This window comes from Nerophis lumbriciformis, linkage group LG12, assembly GCF_033978685.3.
Source record: "Nerophis lumbriciformis linkage group LG12, RoL_Nlum_v2.1, whole genome shotgun sequence".
In the NCBI taxonomy this organism is placed as follows: Eukaryota; Metazoa; Chordata; class Actinopteri; order Syngnathiformes; family Syngnathidae; genus Nerophis; species Nerophis lumbriciformis.
In genome coordinates, this window is record NC_084559.2 from 26,364,142 (window position 1) to 26,382,857 (window position 18,716).

At 40.4% G+C, this 18,716-nt stretch overlaps 1 protein-coding gene across 1 annotated transcript in view; it reads left to right on the plus strand.

Moving 5' to 3' along the window:
• The window catches only part of LOC133623171 (probable E3 ubiquitin-protein ligase HECTD4), a 55,121-nt gene extending 38,946 nt beyond the window's left edge, over positions 1 to 16,175 (plus strand). Inside the window, exons 64-76 of the mRNA XM_061986225.1 lie at positions 742 to 887; positions 989 to 1,092; positions 1,360 to 1,483; positions 2,495 to 2,685; positions 3,025 to 3,171; positions 6,099 to 6,218; positions 6,302 to 6,457; positions 6,547 to 6,650; positions 9,461 to 9,682; positions 9,760 to 9,926; positions 11,371 to 11,566; positions 11,649 to 11,871; positions 14,413 to 16,175. Of these exons, the coding sequence (XP_061842209.1) occupies positions 742 to 887; positions 989 to 1,092; positions 1,360 to 1,483; positions 2,495 to 2,685; positions 3,025 to 3,171; positions 6,099 to 6,218; positions 6,302 to 6,457; positions 6,547 to 6,650; positions 9,461 to 9,682; positions 9,760 to 9,926; positions 11,371 to 11,566; positions 11,649 to 11,871; positions 14,413 to 14,549 (2,037 nt within the window). The 3' untranslated portion in view covers positions 14,550 to 16,175. The remainder of the gene's footprint in view (positions 1 to 741; positions 888 to 988; positions 1,093 to 1,359; positions 1,484 to 2,494; positions 2,686 to 3,024; positions 3,172 to 6,098; positions 6,219 to 6,301; positions 6,458 to 6,546; positions 6,651 to 9,460; positions 9,683 to 9,759; positions 9,927 to 11,370; positions 11,567 to 11,648; positions 11,872 to 14,412) is intronic.
• Positions 16,176 to 18,716: the final 2,541 nt, after the last annotated feature.

Consider the following 18,716-nt stretch of genomic DNA (forward strand, 5'->3'; position numbering starts at 1 on the left):
TAGGAAGAAGCCAAGCTTATTTAATCTATCCCTTTTCCAATTTGTAGCAATTTAGTAGCGCATATGTTCACTTCCTGTCCTCATTTTGTAACACAATTTGTCAGCGAAATACAGATCTCCTAAATAGTTAAGTCAGTTATGATTCACATATGAGATTAATATCTCATTTTCAAACAAGTTAAAGATAGATCATGTTAGTACATTGTTTAACCTATTTGTCTAATCCATTCCATAATTTAACTCCACATATTGATAAACTAAAGGTATTGAGTGTTGTACATGCATACAAATGTTTTAAGTTAGATTTCTCTCTAAGGTTATATTTCTCCTCTTTTGTTGAGAAGAATTGTTGTACATTCTTGGGTAGCATGTTATAGTTTGCTTTGTGCATAATTGTATATGTTTGCAAACACACAAAATCATTGAATTTCAATTTGTATGTTCTCTATAAACATTATGTATTATTCTAACTGATCTTTTTTGTAACACCGTTATTGAGTAAATTGTACTTTTGTAGTTGTTCTCCGCGAGTGTTCTACTTTCTTAATGAATTTGTCCAATCTGCTATTAAATACTTTTTTCTATGATTCTAGAAAATTGTGGAAGTAAGGAAATAGTTCTATAATTTGTAAATTGTATAATACATTTATGGAATAGAAGTTTAGGCCTTTAAATTGAACTTTGATGCGCCTCTGACTACTCATCTGATGACCATCTGCAAACTCATTTCTTTTTGTCCAGATTTTAAGGAAGTATGGCATTGCCAAGCCCAATAAGAACAAATACAGCAAGGCAGGAAAAGAACAGCACCAAGGCAAGGTAGTGAGCACTAAGCGGGCCATCACCAAACCTCCCACAAAGGAAAAGTCTGTTCTCAACAGTGTAAGGTATGTGAGAGCATGAAACATATTTACCTTAAGTGGTTACTTTTATTGGTACATTTCAGTTGATTAATAATTGCATTTACTGTACATGTATTTCTAAAAAGGACTGCGCTGAGTGAGAAAAAGTCTGTCCTTAAACCCAAATCTCCAGAGAAAGCCAGACCCGATGAGAAAGATGTGGAGAAGTCTCCTGCTAAAAAACCTGAAGGTTTGTCAATAATAGTCTATGACAAGACCACAGGCAGTTACCCAATACTCATGCTACACAAAATATCGTACTTATAATATGTCAGTGTTGAACATATCTTAAGCTATCTTGGTAAAAGACTCAGAATATAATTCATTTTGCACATCAATTGAGTATCATTTCATCAGTTGCATTTTAATACAGCTGTTATTTATCCATTTACTAGTATTTTCAATGAGTTTCACACGAGTAACCTGGCTCTTGTGCTGTACCATGTTGTTTTTATAGTCGCTGAGGAGAAGTACCTGACGCTGGAGGGCTTCCATAAGTTTGCAGTTGACCGAGCAAAGCAGGACATTCGTAGTGTCTGGAGGGCAATTTTGGCATGTGGCTATGACCTACACTTTGAAAGGTGAGACAACAAATGCCAGACCCCAATAACAGCTTGTAGTCTGATGTAACACCCATACTGTCACATGCTCTCACTGGCTTCCTAGAACATGCTCTGCATACTCTATGTATACACACAGTATTTGTATACCCTTAATCTCTTGGACCGTAAAATAGGAGAGCACCCTACTTTTAAATGCCTACAGCAGGGCTATTCAACTGGTGGCCAGGGGGCCGAATCTGGCCCGGGAATGTCACCATTGACACCATTTCAAAACTTCGGAGGCAAATAATTTTTAAACAAATTCCTAAAAAAAAATAGAGTGCTCCAGTTGTATGAGGAACTTGGACCACTGTAAACACATTGGCGGATTCTCACGTTGACATTTTAACCTTGCTAGGTAGCATAAAATACTGGGGTCCAAATTTGGGATTTAGATACCTCAGGCAGTACCTCAAAGCAACCCTTTAAGTCCTCTCCTTTTTGGCAGTTACACACTTTTTCATCATCTCATTTGTGTAACTAAGGTGTTGGTGTAGCTTGTTTACTTCAGATGCAGGTTGCATTCGTTCAACTTGTTCAGTTATACTAGTGCTGTTCCTCAAGGTTCCAATTTAGGTTCTCTCTTTTTCATCATTTGGGCTTTTCAACTGGTGGCCCACGAGTGCAATTCCAAAAACTTGTGAGAGACTTAAATTTTTGCAGCAGATTCTTAAAAAACACTAGCATGCTATCAGAGATGATCTTTGACTAGCTTTTTTGAAGAATGTCTTTAAAAACAGAAAAGTGCTCCTGTACTTCTAACCAAAAAAATAGACCAAAATCAAATATCTACTGTAGAGGACGCTGGTTCTCCGGAATATGAAATATAAGACTAATAGTGAAGGGAGAAGTCTGGCCCCCCGGTCCTTAGCTTTCTGGAAATGTGGCCCCCAAAACAATTTTATTTGGATATCTCTGTATGACGGTTAATCAAGCTGCTCTTATAGGACTGCTATTGTTTTAATTGCTGTTCATCGTCCTCTTCACTAGGTGCACCTGTATAGACACGCGGCATGCACAAAAAGCTTGCAGGAAGTGGACTTTGGAAATGGACGTCGCATTGGTGCAGTACATCAACAGGCTGTGTCGTCACCTTGCTATCACGCCAGCCAGACTGCATCCACATGAAGTCTACCTGGACCCAAGTGATTGTGCCGATCCACGTGTGGCCTCGCTGCTCAGTTAGTAAATCTCCTAAATCTTACTTGGATAAAAATCATTGCGGTCAATGACTGAGGTGTGGAGCCCCACTATATTGTGAGTTTCCTCCTTGGTGATGCTTTGCCTGCTTGTTTGTAGGTCCTACAGCGCTCACTCTTATCTTTAAAAATTAAGTCTATTCTATATTGGTTTTAGATCAGGCTTCTGACCATACTTTGGTGAAAAGTTACTGAATGTAATGTTTTATTTACTGTTGTATTTCAAATCCATTGTGCTGGTTGCTAGAGGCCAATATTTTTGGATCTAAATAACCATTGTTAAACTATCCTTACTAATTGTTATTTTCTTGTCTTTTAAAGATGTGCCTGTCGAGAGCTTGCGCTTGCGATTTGCTCTGTTGCAGTCCCTCAACAACACACTGGAAAGTTTCTTCCTGCCGCTGGTGGAGCTGAGACAGACGCATACTTATCAGAACAGCATTGCATCCCTTTTATGCGAGGCGAAAGGTTAGTGAGACCTTAGCATCGGTTTAGCGCAGACCTGGGCATTCTGCGGCCCGCGGGCCACATCCGGCCCTTTGTACGTCCCTGTCCGGCCCGCGTGAGGCCAATCATAAATTATAAAATACATTTAAAAAAGTATCTATCTCGAGTGTGCAATACAACGGTGCTGCTTTTGTTTTGAAATGCGTTATTTGTATTACTTCTGTGTGGAGTATGCTCGTGCGCGATTGTGAGTGAATGTGAACAGCGGCAATCACAAATTACAAAATAAATGTAAAAAAACATCTATGTCATGCGTGCAATACAACTGTGCTGCTTTTATTTTTAAAAGTGTTATTTATGGGCGTATGTCCGTGTGTAACCTGTGAGTGAAGGTGCATAGCGACAAGTGATGCCCAGTTATCCCCGAGACGCTAAAAAAAGAAAAGTTGATGACGAATGGCGTGTTTTCAACAAGACATGGACTGCCAAGTATTTCTTTACAGGAATTAAAGATAAAGCCGTGTGCTTAATTTGTGGTACACATGTTGCTGTGTTTAAAGAATGTAGTGTAACGACCTGCTGAAGTTGATGTTGTGTTCTTGAGTTGCGGAAATGAGGAGTGAGGATAGACGTGCGTGTGGAAGGAACGAGATAAGTTGAGCTGTGTTAGTATAGGTTGCTCAATAAAAGTTTAAAAAGAGCATCAGACTTGGTGTGCACTTCTTCTAGACGCTACAATTGGTGTCAGAAGTAAAACTTTGCGCATACTGCGCTGCTTGTGTGCTCAGCCTGCTACGTCATCGGGAGGTATGTGCCACGATGTTTCCTGGCGACCTTGTCAAGATTGAACGGGAGGGATGTGTGTGTGAATCCCGGACGTGAGCTCGTCGCAAAGAGAGAGAGATAGGGTGGAAGGAGAGAGGCAGCGTCTACAGGTGCAGCGCACGCTGCTTGGCATGGGGAAATTCCGCCCTCAATGAAGACTCCCAGGTTTGATGGCAAGGCAGACTGGGAGGCATTTCATCCCACTTCTGACACCAATTGTAGCGTCCAGAAGAAGTGCACACCAAGTCTCACGCTCTTTTTAAACTTTTATTGAGCAGCCTATACTAACACAGCTCAACTTACCTCGTTCTTTCCACACGCACGTCCATCCTCACTCCTCATTTCCGCAACAACAACGCTTCCTCCTTCTTCGCCAATCATCTTACAAGCGTGCTACGTTCACAACAAAGTGGATGCAGGATAAAGTGACAGAAATTGAAATTTTTGCATTGTAATATACATCAGGGAAGTGTTGTGTAAGAAAGTGTTAAAGGGGAACGTTATCACCAGACCTATGTAAGCGTCAATATATACCTTGATGTTGCAGAAAAAAGACCATATATTTTTTTAACCGATTTCCGAACTCTAAATGGGTGAATTTTGGCGAATTAAATGCCTTTCTAATATTCGCTATCGGAGCGAGGACGTCATAACGTGACGTCACATCAGGAAGCAATCCGCCATTTTCTCAAACACCGGGTCAAAACAGCTCTGTTATTTTCCGTTTTTTCGACTGTTTTCCGTACCTTGGAGACATCATGCCTCGCCGGTGTGTTGTCGGAGGGTGTAACAACACGAACAGGGACGGATTCAAGTTGCACCAGTGGCCCAAAGATGCGAAAGTGGCAAGAAATTGGACGTTTGTTCCGCACACTTTACTGACGAAAGCTATGCTACGACAGAGATGGCAAGAATGTGTGGATATCCTGCGACACTCAAAGCAGATGTATTTCCAACGATAAAGTCAAAGAAATCTGCCGCCAGACCCCCATTGAATCTGCCGGAGTGTGTGAGCAATTCAGGGACAAAGGACCTCGCTAGCACGGCAAGCAATGGCGACAGTTTGTTCCCGCAGACGAGCAAGCTAAACCCCCTATCGACCCTAGCTTCCCTGGCCTGCTGACATCAACTCCAAAACTGGACAGATCAGCTTTCAGTAAAAGAGCGCGGATGAGGGTATGTTTACAGAATATATTAATTGATGAAAACTGGGCTGTCTGCACTCTCAAAGTGCATGTTGTTGCCAAATGTATTTCATATGCTGTAAACCTAGTTCATAGTTGTTAGTTTCCTTTAATGCCAAACAACACATACCAGTTTCCTTTAATGCCAAACAAACACATACCAATCGTTGGTTAGAAGGCGATTGCCGAATTTGTCCTCGCTTTCTCCCGTGTCGCTGGCTGTCGTGACGTTTTCGTCGGTTTCGCTTGCATACGGTTCAAACCGATATGGCTCAATAGCTTCAGTTTCTTCTTCAATTTCGTTTTCGCTACCTGCCTCCACACTACAACCATCCGTTTCAATACATTCGTAATCTGTTGAATCGCTTAAGCCGCTGAAATCCGAGCTAATGTCGCTTGCAGTTCTTTCCGCCATGTTTGTTTGTGTTGGCTTCACTATGTGACGTCACAGGAAAATGGACGGGTGGTTAAAATCAGGCACTTTGAAGCTTTTTTTAGGGATATTGCGTGATGGGTAAAATTTTGAAAAAAACTTCGAAAAATATAATAAGCCACTGGGAACTGATTTTTAATGGTTTTAACAATTCTGAAATTGTGATAATGTTCCCCTTTAAAAATAAAACCATCAAAAGCCATCTGCTTTTGTATAAATATAAGTTACCGGTAGGTTAAATGAAAATATTATTATTATTATTATTTATCTTACGGTATATCAAAAATAATTTGAGCAAAATTTAATTGAAATATTGTCGGCGTGGCCCTCCAGCAGTGCTCGGGGTGCTCATGCGGCCCCCGGTAAAACTTAATTGCCCACCCCTGGTTTAGCGGGTCGCAGAGGCGATTGGGAGTGTATGACTTTTAGACTACTACTGTAGAAACATATCACTATCCTTTTTTCTTAAGGTCCCCTTCTCACGCTCCCAACTTTACTGCCTACAGGACTAGTTTTCTACGACACAAAAGTCACTGTAATGAACCGAGTACTCAACGCCACAGTCCAGCGGACAGCAGACCATGCTGCTCCAGAGATTACACTGGATCCTCTTGAGATCGTAGGAGGTGAAGATCCCTTTTTATTTGGTGTCTTTCTTCATATCTTCTGTACTGTGTTTATTTTCTAACATTCTCCCAACGCCTTGCAGGTGAGATACGATCGTCAGAGAACACATACTTCTGCCAGGCAGCACGTCAACTTGCATGCATGCCGTCGTCTCAGCTTTGTGTAAAACTGGCCAGCGGAGGCGACCCCACTTATGCTTTCAACATTCGCTTCACGGGGGAGGAAGTTCACGGCACAAGTGGGAATCAATCCTTTTTATACCTACAGCATATGTCTTATGATTTACAGGTAGAGCAAGTAGTAACCCAAATTCATCTGTGACATCAGGTGGTTCCTTCCGACACTTTTTATGGCAGGTGTGTAAGGAGTTACAAAGTTCAGCTCTGTCTCTGCTGCTGCCTTGCCCAAGTGCTGCAGCCAACCGTAACAAGGTAACACCTTCCCACTGTCTGGATTGATCAAAAGCATCAGTTATTTCCCCTCTGCTACACAAGACATATTCTAGCCCAAATTTTTTTCTGTTTGCTCACAATTACGGTTGCACAATAATAGATGATATGTAATGCATGTTGATGACACATTCTTGCTGTTCGCCACACATTTCAATCAATCAATCAATCAATCAATGTTTATTTGTATAGCACAGGGGTCGGCAACCCGCGGCTCTTTGGCGCCACCCTAGTGGCTCTCTGGAGCTTTTTCAAAAATGTATGAAAAATGGAAAAAGATGAGGGGGAAAAAATATAGTTTTTGTTTTAATATGGTTTCTGTAGGAGGACAAACATTACACAAACCTCCCTAATTGTAATAAAGCACACTGTTTGTATTAAACATGCTTCACTGATGACGAGCGCCGTTTTGTCCTACTAATTTTGGCGGTCCTTGAACTCACCTAGTTTGTTTACATGCATAACTTTCTCCGACTTTCTAGGACGTGTTTTATGCCACTTCTTTTTCTGTCTCATTTTGTCCACCAAACTTTTAAGGTTGTGTATGATGGTGACTTTTGTTGATGTTATTGACTTGTGTGGAGTGCTAATCAGACATATTTGGTCTCTGCATGACTGCAAGCTAATCGATGCTAACATGCTATTTAGGCTAGCTATATGTACATATTTAGGGATGTCCGATAATGGCTTTTTGCCGATATCCGATATTGTCCAACTCTTTAATTACCGATATCAACCGATACCGATATATACAGTCGTGGAATTAACACATTATTATGCCTAATTTGGACAACCAGGTATGGTGAAGATAAGGTCCTTTTTAAAAAAAATTATAAAATAAAATAAAATAAATAAATTTAAAATATTTTCTTGAATAAAAAAGACAGTAAAACAATATAAAAACAGTTACATAGAAACTAGTAATTAATGAAAATGAGTAAAATTAATTATTAAAGGTTAGTACTATTACTGGACCAGGAGCACGCACAATCATGTGTGCTTGCGGACTGTATCCCTTGCAGACTGTATTGATATATAATGTAGGAACCAGAATATTAATAACAGAAAGAAAAAACCCTTTTGTGTGAATGAGTGTAAATGGGGGAGGGAGGTTTTTTGGGTTGGGGCTCTAATTGTAAGTGTATATTATGTTTTTTATGTTGATTTAATAAAAACAAAATAAAAATTAAAAAACGATAAAAAAAACGATACCGATAATTTTCGATATTACATTTTAAAGCATTTATAGGCCGATAATATCGGCAGGCCGATATTATCGGACATCTCTATACATATTGCATCATTATGCCTCATTTGTAGCTATATTTGAGGTAATTTAGTTTCCTTTAAGTCCTCTTAATTCAGTTTATATCTCATGACACACTATATGTAATATGGCTTTTAATTTTTTGCGGCTCCAGACAGATTTGTTTTTGTATTTTTGGTCCAATATGGCTCCTTCAACATTTTGGGTTGCCGACCCCTGGTATAGCACTAAATCACAAGTGTCTCAAAGGGCTGCACAAGCCACAACGACATCCTTGGTTCAGATCCCAAATTTGACAGCGACAAGACAAGAGCCGCATCCTCGATGCACTAATGTCCTCGCCCGCGGCTAATGTTCCTCCACAGTCGAAAGCTGCTTTTAAATCCCTCTTCCTCGCCTCCATGGCAGCAAATAAACTGTTTCTTACAAGTGACATTATCACTGGAGAACGAGGAATAGCTAAACATTCTCCACTACACACCGTAGGACGATATAATCAGCCATGCTAAACGCTAAGCTAGACTTCCTAAACGTAAACAAAGGTAGGCAGAGCAATACAAATATCGACAGTAATAATACCAAGTATAGTATCAGTATTCGGTTTATACTACCGGTATACTATTTTTTAAAAATCACAAAATATTTTGATGTTGTTTTCAAACTCAAGAAATAAGTTATTGGACACAGGAGGACTTTGAGGGGCAAAAACCAAAGGATTCAAATCAGTGCCAATATAAATAATATCTTAGATATTTAAGTGATATTGTTACACTGCCATCCTGTGTTTTTGTCAGATTACAGTTGTGATCAAAAACTGAATTTTTGACAATTTTAGGTGTCAGCATTGGTATGACCAATACTGCCCCTGTAACTACTTGGTATTGGATTGATACCCAAATTTGTAGTATCATCCAAAACTAATGTAAAGTATCCAACAGAAGAATAAGTGCATATTGCATTTTAACAGAAGTGCAGATAAAATTATGTTACGACAGAAAGTAACCCACTTATAATAGTAAATGACAGAGTAAATTAATAATACCAGCAGCCAAATTAAGAGCCTGTGTAACTTGTTTTGAAATGGTTCTATTATCATTTATAGAAGCTGCAATTTTAATTGCGATATAGATTTTAGGCTATATTGCCATTCCTACTTCACAACATGATTTTACTGCCAACTTTAAACTTGAAGTATGAAGAATAGGCTGCACGGTGGCTGAGTGGCTGGCATGTTGTCACGCAGTCAGACGTTCTCTCCGTGTGTCTGGGTTTTTGCGAGTACTACGGCTTCTCACACAAAAAAAACATGCATTTTGGGTTATGGAGACTATAATTGTCCATCGGTGTGAATGTGAATATTTGTTTGATGTATATATACTTATTGTCTGAATGGCTCCAGGGAAGACAACTGGCATAGGCTCTAGTTTACCCGTGCCCCATAACGCAAGATGGATGGATTGTATTAAGAAACATATCTGTCAAGATATGGCTAATGGTGTGTTTTGTATTGTTTTTGCTTTGTCAGGGGAAATTCATATTGACGCCATGTCCAATTAGCTATGCAGAGGAGCAGCTGTTGCACTTCTTTGGCCAGCTCCTGGGCATTGCTGTCCGCGCAGATGTACCCCTTCCTTTGGACCTATTGGGCTCTTTCTGGAAAGGTCTGGTGGGTGTGGCGTTAGACCCAGAGCAGGACCTGCAGGAAGCAGATATGCTCACATACAACTTTGTCAGGAAATTTGAAAATGTAAGGAATAGTCTGCTAATCTGATAGAAATATTAAATGTGAACTTGCTTTATAATATGACTGTTTGTGCCAAACAGGTGAATGATGACACTGAGCTTGAGTCTCTGTGTGCTGAGCTCTCCTCCCAGCACCATTCAGGCGATAGCCCCGACTCTCCGAGCAGGCCTTGCTGCACTTTTACCTACATCACTATGACGGGCGAGGAGGTGGAGCTTTGTCAGGGAGGTCGCAACCTCACTGTCAGGTAATAATTGTATTTTTCCTAGTATAGAGCATAACAATTATAAGCCGCAACCACTAAATTTTAGGGGGAAAAAATATTTATTTTCCATAAATCAGTCGCAGATATATACGTTGCGAAATGGGTTATTTCATCATAAATATTTTGTACATTTGTATTTGCATACCTTTTTTAATTGTTTCCAAACGTTGCCTGGAACACGGCAGTAAAACAGCTGATCAAACAAAACTTAGACTTAGACTTCCTTTTTATTGTCATTCAAATTTGAACTATAAGAACAAAATTTCGTTGCATTAGCTCATGGTAGTGCAGGATAAAAACTCAATAAGGTGCAGATATACATAAATAGATTACTGTACAGATAAATATATTGCACTTTTGCACATGCATCCACGTTTATGGATGTATGTTATATTGTCTTTTTATTCCAGCGAGTTAATCCATTTTTGGGGGGAATTGAGGGGATTATTATGATGCATTCAAGAGTCTTACGGCCTGAGGGAAGAAGCTGTTACAGAACCTGGAGGTTCTGCTACGGAGGCTGCGAAACCTCTTTCTAGAGTCCATGAATTGATTACGTGGATCCTGACTTAAACAAGTTGAAAAACGTATTCGGGTATTACCATTTAGTGGTCAATTGTACGGAATATGTACTGAACTGTGCAATCTACTAATAAAAGTTTCAATCAATCAATCAAAAAAGCACTGAAAACAGTCCTTGGTGGGGGTGGGAGGAGTCTCTGCAGATTTTCTGAGCCCTGGTCAGGCAGCGGCTTTTTGCGACGTCATCGTCGTGACCCACTAGATGCGGAAACTAGCTCTCCAATCTAAACAGACTTAACTCCACGGGGATGTTTTGGTGAATTTACTAAGGAATTTGTGAAACAATACAAAAAGAATGCCATCGTAAGTTTATAATACCAACACAGACATTTGTAAATGTGTTCGCATATTAGCTAATGCTAACAACGCTAGCTACATTACATTACAATAGCACGTACAAATATGCATGAAAACATTCCGACAGACATTACACATGGGACGGTTTAGTAAGTCTAAACAATTTTAGTTATATTGTAAAACTTTAAACTTGAAATGATGAATGAAGAATCCATTTAAGTAAAAACACGATAGACAGCTGGAAGACGGAAAAAGCACTTCTACTTCCAGGTAAGAGCAGTGAGCGAAGTCATCCAAAAGATGGCGCCATAGCACAAGCAATAACACACTTTTTCTGTGTCTTTGCTTGTTTAGTTTTTTTTTTCAAATTATTTGCATTATGGCTGTCAGCGAAGAAAAATCCATAAATTGGCCGCACCGTTTTATAGGCCGCAGGGTGCAAAGCGTAGGAAAAATTGAGCGACTTATAGTTCACAACATAGGGTATTACATTGTATGTTAAACTGCAAATACCTTTCACGACCTGATCAGCGTATTTCTTGTTCAGTTGGGAGAACAAAGATGTGTACGCACGGGCGGTACGAAGCCTTCGTTTGAGGGAGCTGCAGAATGTTGAGTGTATGACTGCAGTGCGAGCAGGGCTGGCCTCCATCATTCCCCTGCAGCTTCTCACCATGCTCAGCCCCTTGGAGATGGAGCTGCGCACCTGTGGCTTACCCTACATCAACCTGGAATTCCTCAAGGTACATTTTCCTTCCTCAAATGCTACACTAACCGGAGTGTCTCTCTGGATTTTGCCTTCACTGTCGCATTTTCTATTTGTAGGCCCACACAATGTATCAAGTGGGGCTGATGGAGACAGACCAGCACATCGAGTTCTTCTGGACCGTACTGGAAATGTTCACTCAGGAGGAACTTTGCAAGTTTATCAAGTTCGCCTGCAACCAGGAGCGGATACCCTTCACTTGTCCCTGCAAGGACGGGGGACCCGACACTGCCCATGTCCCTCCATATCCCATGAAGATCGCCCCTCCTGATGGAGCAGCAGGTGATGGTTATCAGGGTTGTTTTCATTAACCAAGGAGACTGCATGATGTTCTCCTTAGTGCAACAATTTTGGTTAAGCAGCTCATATTGTCTTAAAACCTTTAACATGAGCGCACTCTTTGTGCAACGACTCATTCCTCAATTCTTACCTTTTTCAGACAGAAAACCATCACAGAAGTAAAACTAAAAGAGAAAAAAGGGCAAATATACTTGATTTCTAAGGTTAAAAAAATAGATTTTCTTCTATTAACCAGATAAGCCAATTTTTGATACCATTTACACAAAAACTCATGAGCTTCCACCGGTATTAGGATTGTGCAATATATATGATACAAATGATATGAATTTGGCCGACTATTGTTCTATCGTGATAATGCATGTTGATGACACATTCTAATTGTGTAGCAACAAGCGAACAAAGGCGTCCTCAACACACTGTTGTGTCCTTGCTACCGGCTAATGTCCATCTACAGTGCAAAGCGGCTTATGTCAGGAATAAAAAATAAAATTCACTTTACCTTGTCGATTTTCTTGCTGTTCAGCCGAAGAAATAGGGAGGCGGAGAAGGGAGGTAGTGTCGACCAGGTTCTGGATACTTTCTGAATGTTTCAAAACACACATCCTTTGTTCATTGCTTTCTTTGGACTTATATTGACCGAGCAAAACTAGAAAAATATTGTAAAAAGGCTACAAAAATACCTAAAGAGCACACAAAGTAGCACTTGAAGAGAAACTGCACTTTTTTTTATTTATTTGCCTATCATTCACAATCCCTATGCAAGACGTTCTAACTAGTAAATAAATGCGATTAAAAGTCCACTTACAATGGAGCATGAGAGTAGATCTATTCTGCCTATAAAGTGCTCTGAACACTCTTCCTTTAAGGTTTTATATACATGATGTAAGTACAAACCCCGTTTCCATATGAGTTGGGAAATTGTGTTAGATGTAAATATAAACGGAATATAATGATTTGCAAATCCTTTTCAACCCATATTCAATTGAATGCACTACAAAGACAATATTTGATGTTCAAACATAAACTTTATTTTTTTTTGCAAATAATAATTAACTTAGAATTTCATGGCTGCAACACGTGCCAAAGTAGTTGGGAAAGGGCATGTTCACCACTGTGTTACATCACCTTTTCTTTTAACAACACTCAATAAACGATTGGGAACTGAGGAAACTAATTGTTGAAGCTTTGAAAGTGGAATTCTTTCCCATTCTTGTTTTATGTAGAGCTTCAGTCGTTCAACAGTCCGGGGTCTCCGCTGTCGTATTTTACGCTTCATAATGCGCCACACATTTTCGATGGGAGACAGGTCTGGACTGCAGGTGGGCCAGGAAAGTACCCGCACTCTTTTTTTACGAAGCCACGCTGTTGTAACATGTGCTGAATGTGGCTTGGCATTGTCTTGCTGAAATAAGCAGGGGCGTCCATGAAAAAGATGACGCTTAGATGGCAGCATATGTTGTTCCAAAACCTGTATGTACCTTTCAGCATTAACGGTGCCTTCACAGATGTGTAAGTTACCCATGCCTTGGGCACTAATGCACCCCCATACCATCACAGATGCTGGCTTTTGAACTTTGCGTCGATAACAGTCTGGATGGTTCGCTTCCCCTTTGGTCCAGATGACACGATGTCGAATATTTCCAAAAACAATTTGAAAAGTGTACTCGTTTCCACTTTGCATGAGTCCATCTTAGATGATCTCAGGCCCTGAGAAGCCGGCGGCGTTTCTGGATGTTGTTGATAAATGGCTTTCACTTTGCATAGTAGAGCTTTAACTTGCACTTACAGATGTAGCGACGAACTGTATTTAGGGACAGTGGTTTTCTGAAGTGTTCCTGAGCCCATGTTGTGATATCCTTTAGAGATTGATGTCGGTTTTTGATACAGTGCCGTCTGAGGGATCGAAGGTCACGGTCATTCAATGTTGGTTTCCGGCCATGCCGCTTACGTGGAGTGATTTCTCCAGATTCTTTGAACCTTTTGATGATATTATGGACCGTAGATGTTGAAATCCCTAAATTTCTTGCAATTGCACTTTGAGAAATGTTCTTAAACTGTTTGACTATTTGCTCATGCAGTTGTGGACAAAGGGGTGTACCTCGCCCCATCCTTTCTTGTGAAAGACTGAGCATTTTTTGGGAAGCTGTTTTTATACCCAATCATGGCACCCACCTGTTCCCAATTAGCCTGCACACCTGTATTATTAATAATAAGTGTTTGATTAGCATTCCTCAACTTTATCAGTATTTATTGCCACCTTTCCCAACTTCTTTGTCACGTGTTGCTGGCATCAAATTCTAAAGTTAATGATTACTTGCAAAAAAAAAAAGTTTATCAGTTTGAACATCAAATATGTTGTCTTTTAGCATATTCAACTGAATATGGGTTGAAAATGATTTGCAAATCATTGTATTATGTTTATATTTACATCTAACACAATTTCCCAACTCATATGGAAACGGGGTTTGTATATATGTAATGTAGTAATGTAATGTTGTTAAATCTTCTTTCTCTGTGTTGCAGGTCAGCCAGACTCTCGCTACATCCGCGTGGAGACGTGCATGTTCATGGTTAAACTGCCTCAGTACTCCTCTTTGGACGTGACGCTGGAGAAACTGCGTCACGCCATCCACTACCGCGAGGACCCCCTCAGTGGCTAAGACTTGACCTGCCCCTTTTCTCAAAACATGACTCCTAACACCCACGTCCAGCTTCGGAGAAAGTCAACTTTTATTGGAATTTTTTTGGTTTGTTCAACGCTTTGCATGTTAGCCCCTGATTTTGTTGTATACCTTTTTGGTTATTCTTGGGGGATATCAGGGATGATCATCTGAAGCGGCTTTACATCCGACATGTAAAAGAAACTATTTCACTGGCTCACTTCAGCCTTCCCTATCTTTTAATGAATAGAAAACCAGAGGGAACGCTTCGATTGGGCACCAATACAGGTTCAAATGTGCACCAATAGAGGTTCACCCGTGCACCCGATACAGGTTCAACCGTGCACCCGATACAGGTTCAACCGTGCACCCGATACGGGTTCAACCGTGCACCCGATAGGGGTTCAACCGTGCACCCGATAGAGGTTCAACCGTGCACCCGATACAGGTTCAACCGTGCACCTGTCAACCGTACACCCTATACAGGTTGAACTGTGCACCCGATACAGGTTCAATATATATTCTGCACTGATACAGATTTGGGAGCTCTGGAAAATCCAAATGACAAAGTCCAGCTGCTTCCCTTTTACGTTGTCTTGGTTCTGGAACATGCCTTTGCAGTTAGAGAGAAAGAAAGAGAAAATGGTTTGATTTGATTCCCACCAAAAAAAAAAAAAAAAAAGGAATAATGTTCTGTTTTCCATCTTGATCACTTTTCTTTGCCTCTTTTTGACCACAAGCTCTGAGCAGGCGGTAGATATGATCGAGTGTAATGTAGTTGACTCAAATAATAAGAATAATGGCCAACGTATGGCTATGAATCCATTTTAACCAAACAAACTGATAATATTAAAGTCATCTTTTAAACCATTCTGACTTTTGTCAGTTTAGGAGAAGCTTGAGAGACATAAATGCTGGTTGCTATAGTGACGAGTGGATCGCGTGGTGAGATGGGGGCGTGGGGGGGACACACATGGGTTTCCCCCCCATTACCAACTTGAGTGCTTTTGCTACTGAATGTGAAACCTCACAATCTACGCTCATATGGTTCTCTTCAGTTCTGCCTTCTGTTTTTTTAATGGAACCACTCCTCCTCCAATGTTTAGCTGTGTAAAAATACAATAGGACAACACATGTAAATAGACTGATGTCATGTTTGAGTGCAGGTTTTTTTCCAACCTTATTTTATTTTTTTGGTTTGCACAACTCTTCCAAGAAAAGATTCTAAAATCGAACAAACTTTGTGATCCACTGTCTCATATTTGCGTGGATTCGTTTTCTTACCGCTCATGGTGAAACATGTTTTCTCGTGTGAGTAAAAACGAGTGCTACTATGACACATTGCATTGTTGCCATGCCTGCCATTTTGGTTTGGACTCTGTTCTTCTGAGAATGGAAAATACCGCTGCTGCATACTCCTGATTTAAAGAGGCGATTTCAAAAGAAGGACTTATTCATAGGATAAAGTGTGTGCTGTACATTTACTTGGATATTTATTACAATTATTTATGGTTGCATTAAATTAACTTTTACTGTCTTACCTCTCTGCACATTGGAAACGTAACATCTAAAAATGGATTATACCAGTATGGCGTTGGTGTCACAATAAAGACTTCATGTACAAACTTTCAGTGTGGTTAGAAAAAATAAAACATGCTTTTCAGTGCCTGCAGGTTTTGGCGATCGCACCAATTGACGCAAATTCAACCAATCCCCGCAAATGATGCGCGACCTCACAACTTTAAACCGTGCTCAATCATCTGTCTCGTCAAAACGTGTAACGTATTTTTCGGACTATAAGTCGCAGTTTTTTTCATAGTTTGGCCGGGGGTGCGACTTATACTCAGGAGCGACTTATGTGTGAAATTATTAACACATTACCGTAAAATATCAAATAATATTATTTGGCTCATTCACGTAAGAGACTAGACGTATAAGATTTCATGGGATTTAGCGATTAGGAGTGACAGATTGTTTGGTAAACGTATAGCATGTTCTATATGTTAAAGTTATTTGAATGACTCTTACCATAATATGTTACGTTAACATACCAGGCACGTTCTCAGTTGGTTCTCCTGCGCGGAACAGATCTTCACTCTTCACAACATCATAGAACAGTGCCAAGAACTCCATCGATTTCAAGAAAGCCTTCGACAGCATCCACCGGAATCACTGTGGCAGATCCTCCAGCTATACGGTACACCATCAAAGTACGTCAACATCTTCAGAGCCCTGTACCACAACTCCACCTGTCGAGTGAAAACCACCAACAGCACAACCGACGACTTTGACATTGTGACCGGGGTAAGACAGGGTTGCATCTTGTCTCCCTTACTGTTCATCATTGTCATAGACTTTGTCATGAGGAAGTCTGTCGTCGGAGCAAACCACGGCATTAAGTGGGGAGGGGGCAGACTGGCAGATCTGGACTTTGCGGACGACTTGGCTCTGCTTAGCCGTTCCTACGCTGCGCTCCAAAAATTGACCAACAATCTGCATGAGCAAGGGGAAAAAGTCAGCCTACGTATAAGCCAAGAGAAGACCAAGGCCATGACCGTCGCACAAGACCAAAACGTTCCACTGCTCACCGTAGGCGAACAAGGCATAGAGTACGTTGAGAACTTCACGTATCTTGGAAGCAACATCTCAAACACTGGAGACGCAGAAAAGGAAGTACAAACCAGAATCGGAAAAGCTGCAGGAGTCTTCCAACGCTTTCGGAACATCTGGTCATCAAAATCTATCAGTACGTCCACAAAGCTCCGCCTCTATATGTCAGTGGTCATCCCTACAGTGACCTATGCCTGTGAGACGTGGATGAAGACATCAAGCATTACTAACAAGCTGGATGTCTTCCACCGACGGTGCCTCAGATACATCTTGAGGATCTCATGGAGAGACCACATCACCAATGAAGAGGTGATGAGAAGGGCAGGGGTAGCACCATTGTCTGATATAGTCTCTGACATGAGAAGGAGAATGGCTGGACACGTACTCCGACTGCCAAGAGAGAGGTCGGCAAGTGTGGCAATGGACTGGGTGCCAGAAGGGGGAAAGAGGAAGAGAAGACGGCCAAAGAAGACTTGAGAGAGATGGGAGTCAGCTGGCATGGCGCAAGAAGGGTCGCCAGTGACCGGAACAAATGGAGGGGGCTTGTCGCCCAATATTCCAACAGGAATGGGAGGGACAAAGTCTAAGTAAGTAAGTCTCAGTTGGTTATTTATGCCTCATATAAAGTACACTTATTCAGCCTGTTTTTCACTATTCTTTATTTTAAATTGCCTTTCAAATGTCTATTCTTGGTGTTGGGTTTTATCAAATACATTTCCCCCAAAAATGCGACTTATATATGTTTTTTTCCTTCTTTATTATGCATTTTGGACCGGTGCGACTTATACTCTGGAGCGACTTATACTCCGAAAAATACGGTAGTTCTTGTGTAGACGATAAAATAACTCTCACAAATTGTCTTAACGTGCAGGGGTAAATTTGTTGGAACATAAATGAATGTTTAACAAGTGAATGAATGGCAACAAGAGAAGTATCCTACACTTCTCTTTTGTAAAATCTGAACAGCCGATATGGGCATCTACATCAACTATATGATTTGCCTAAGAAGCTGGACAGGACAAAAAAAAGGAATGTTTAAGTCGGACAAACACTGTTCAAGCGCAAAACATACACGGAGAATGTCTGCAGTCAGCGGACAATAAGGAAGCCTCTGGTGCTGTTTCCTTCTGTAATTGTAATCAAGTTTTACTATTAGTTATCATGAATTAAACACTACTGTAATTTGACAAGTATTTTTACCACTATTGTATGGTATAAAAAGAGTAAAACATCAATACAATATGTTCACATTTTTGTTTGAATCCTGTACTTTTCACTTGAAACATTGACATCAAATGCACACAAACAAGTTGAAATTTGCCGCAACGTTCGGAAAAATCTGCTGCAAATTCAGGCATTTGTAGGGATAATTTATTTATATTATTTGATACAAAGAATTTAATAAACTTTTCAAAACAGGTTTCAGGAAACAAAAGCTTCTTTTTTTTGGCTGCTGACGTGTGAAGTATACGCACAGCGAGTAAGCACGGAGATGGCCTAAAAAACTTATAAAAAATTTAAAAATAAATATTCATTTTATCCATCCATCCATTTTCT